This window comes from Rhinopithecus bieti, unplaced genomic scaffold (genome assembly GCF_001698545.2).
Source record: "Rhinopithecus bieti isolate Rb0 unplaced genomic scaffold, ASM169854v2 scaffold_1918, whole genome shotgun sequence".
Classification (NCBI taxonomy): Eukaryota; Metazoa; Chordata; class Mammalia; order Primates; family Cercopithecidae; genus Rhinopithecus; species Rhinopithecus bieti.
The window spans coordinates 165,830-168,098 of record NW_016803680.1 but is presented as its reverse complement, the minus strand read 5'-3'; the positions used below and the strand labels follow the sequence as shown (position 1 = coordinate 168,098).

At 43.0% G+C, this 2,269-nt stretch overlaps 1 protein-coding gene across 1 annotated transcript in view; it reads right to left on the bottom strand.

Moving 5' to 3' along the window:
* Positions 1 to 252: 252 nt before the first annotated feature.
* The window catches only part of TMC5 (transmembrane channel like 5), a 91,289-nt gene continuing 89,272 nt past the window's right edge, over positions 253 to 2,269 (bottom strand). Inside the window, exons 21-22 of the mRNA XM_017849597.1 lie at positions 1,842 to 1,884; positions 253 to 1,091 (exon numbers count right to left, since the gene is read on the bottom strand). Of these exons, the coding sequence (XP_017705086.1) occupies positions 1,045 to 1,091; positions 1,842 to 1,884 (90 nt within the window). The 3' untranslated portion in view covers positions 253 to 1,044. The remainder of the gene's footprint in view (positions 1,092 to 1,841; positions 1,885 to 2,269) is intronic.

The following is a 2,269-nucleotide window of genomic DNA, read 5'->3' as shown; positions in this document are numbered from 1 at the left end:
CTTGCCTCACTGCAAACTCTGCCTCCCGGATTCAAGCAATTCTGCCTCAGCCTCCCGAGTAGCTGGGATTATAAGCATGCACCACCACGCCCGACTAGTTTTTGTATTTTTAGTAGAGACAGGGTTTCACCATGTTGGCCAGGCTGGTCTTGAACTCCTGACATTAAGTGATCCGCTTCCCTCAGCCTCCCAAAGTGCTGGGATTACAGGCATAAGCCACTGCACCCAGCTAATTTCTTTTCTTCTCTTTTCTTTTTTTTCTTATCCAGTCTCCGTAGAGACTGTCAAAAATTGCCAGTGCTGATTATATTTCAAGTCATCACAGTGGGGTATTGGGAAAAGTTTCAATTAGCAATAATCACGTCTCGGGTAAATCTCACTGGCTACGGTACTGCCACTGTGCAAAGTTAGTTTGATGTAGGACTTTGATGGTCATGTATAACACCTCATAGGGGCAGAACCTCCTCCATCCCCGACTCCAAAGACTCATGTAATCAATACGCAAGAAAGTTCAGAGATGAGACCTCTGGTTATATTCCACCTTTGGGACATGGGGGATGTTTTTAGTTCTAAGTCACAAATAAATGCAGGTTCTACAATTCAGAGGCTTCATATCCCTGCTTGAGGATTACATGTTTATTCAGGATGGACCACTTTTCTTAGCAACAGTTTCTAAACCTTTGCCAGGTCTGGGAAGTCGGGCAGGAGAGATTTCTAAGAACCAATCAATCATGCACACATTTCTTGAAGATAAAATACATTATTCCCTAGTTGTCTCTTCCTAGGTTTTTGTGGGCTCATTTCAATATTACAACAATCTTTATTGGAAAACCCCAAGTATTTTGTCTTGAAGAATCAGCAATCCAGGTGTAAAAAAAAGCAAGGAATGCCCAATTTTACTTTGATATTTACATTGTAGTCAGTTTCCACTCCTGGCTAAAGGCATGGATTTTCTTCTGGGCAGTTCCTAAAGGCACAGGTGGCATGAAAGAAATTTTCATCTCCTCTCTTTATTTGATTGGTGTCTGGTTACCAAAACAGTCATCAGGCCCTTGGATTGCCTTCTTGAACTGATCTTCTAAATCGCAAGTCTAGGTTGGACACAGGAAAGAGAAGTTAACGCAGGCACATTCTGCCCCATCTCTACAAGGGAAAGACCAACTTGGCCTTCAAGAGCCCATAGCTTCTCTTGCCTTCCTTGCCTCCTCCTTTTAGTTTCTATAATCTTCTCCCTTGAACTCCCATCACTGGAAGTCATCAGTAAATGCTTATCCCCCAAAAATAAATGGGTTTGTTTGTTTCCTGCCCAGAATTCACTCTCCTGGCATCAGCCCCAGATCTTCTTTGGGAAGTCACCCTTCCCTACTCTCAGTCCCTATGGTCTTCATGGTTGCACCACCTATATCTACAGATGAAATCATGTGACCAAGGGAACTGCCACATCTTTGTAGCCACAACAACTGGTTCATAGACAGGGACATCACCCAGTCAGACCCTATGAAACACCATGAGAATCCTGGGTCCCTCAGTCTTTCCCACCAGACTGACTCTGAGAAAATATAAGAAGTTGATAAAGCTGTCTTGCACTTATTAAGAAGAGTCTATTGCAAAAGGGACTAACATGGGTAAGAACGGAACTGAAAAAAACTGGTTTCTGGTGACATTGTGAGTTCCTGCGTTAGGCTAGACCTAAAGCAAGAATTATTCTTGGAATTTTGCTTAAGCCAGTTTGGATCCAGTTTGCAACTGAAAAAGTAACGGACACACGAGCAATTCTTACACTTAGGATATTTCACCAGAAGTATATTAGTGTCTTATTCTGTCCCAGTTCAATTACTCACCAAGACTGCCATCACGTTCCCCCAAATGCAAAGCGTCTTGTTGCTGAAAAAGTAAAAAACAGGCAGCCATTCACGGAGGAAGAATGCAGATTCTGGGTCTTGTTGCATAGTTGGCACTATTTGTGAGCCCTCCACCATTTTAAAATTAAGGGATGACAGATTAAGGCCAAGTCTCTGCCATAGAAATACTGAACATGTTTTTTTTTTTTTAGGGAGAGTGATTCCATTCATTCATTCCACAGATCATCTTTTTTTTTTTTTGACAGAGTCTTGCTTTGTCTCCCAGGCTGGAGTGGAATGGCGTGATCTCAGCTCACTGCAACCTCCGCCTCCTGGGTTCCAGCGATTTTCCCGCCTCAGCCTCTGGAGTAGCTGGGATTACAGGCATGTACCACCATGCCTGGCTAATTTTTTTGTATTTTTAGTGG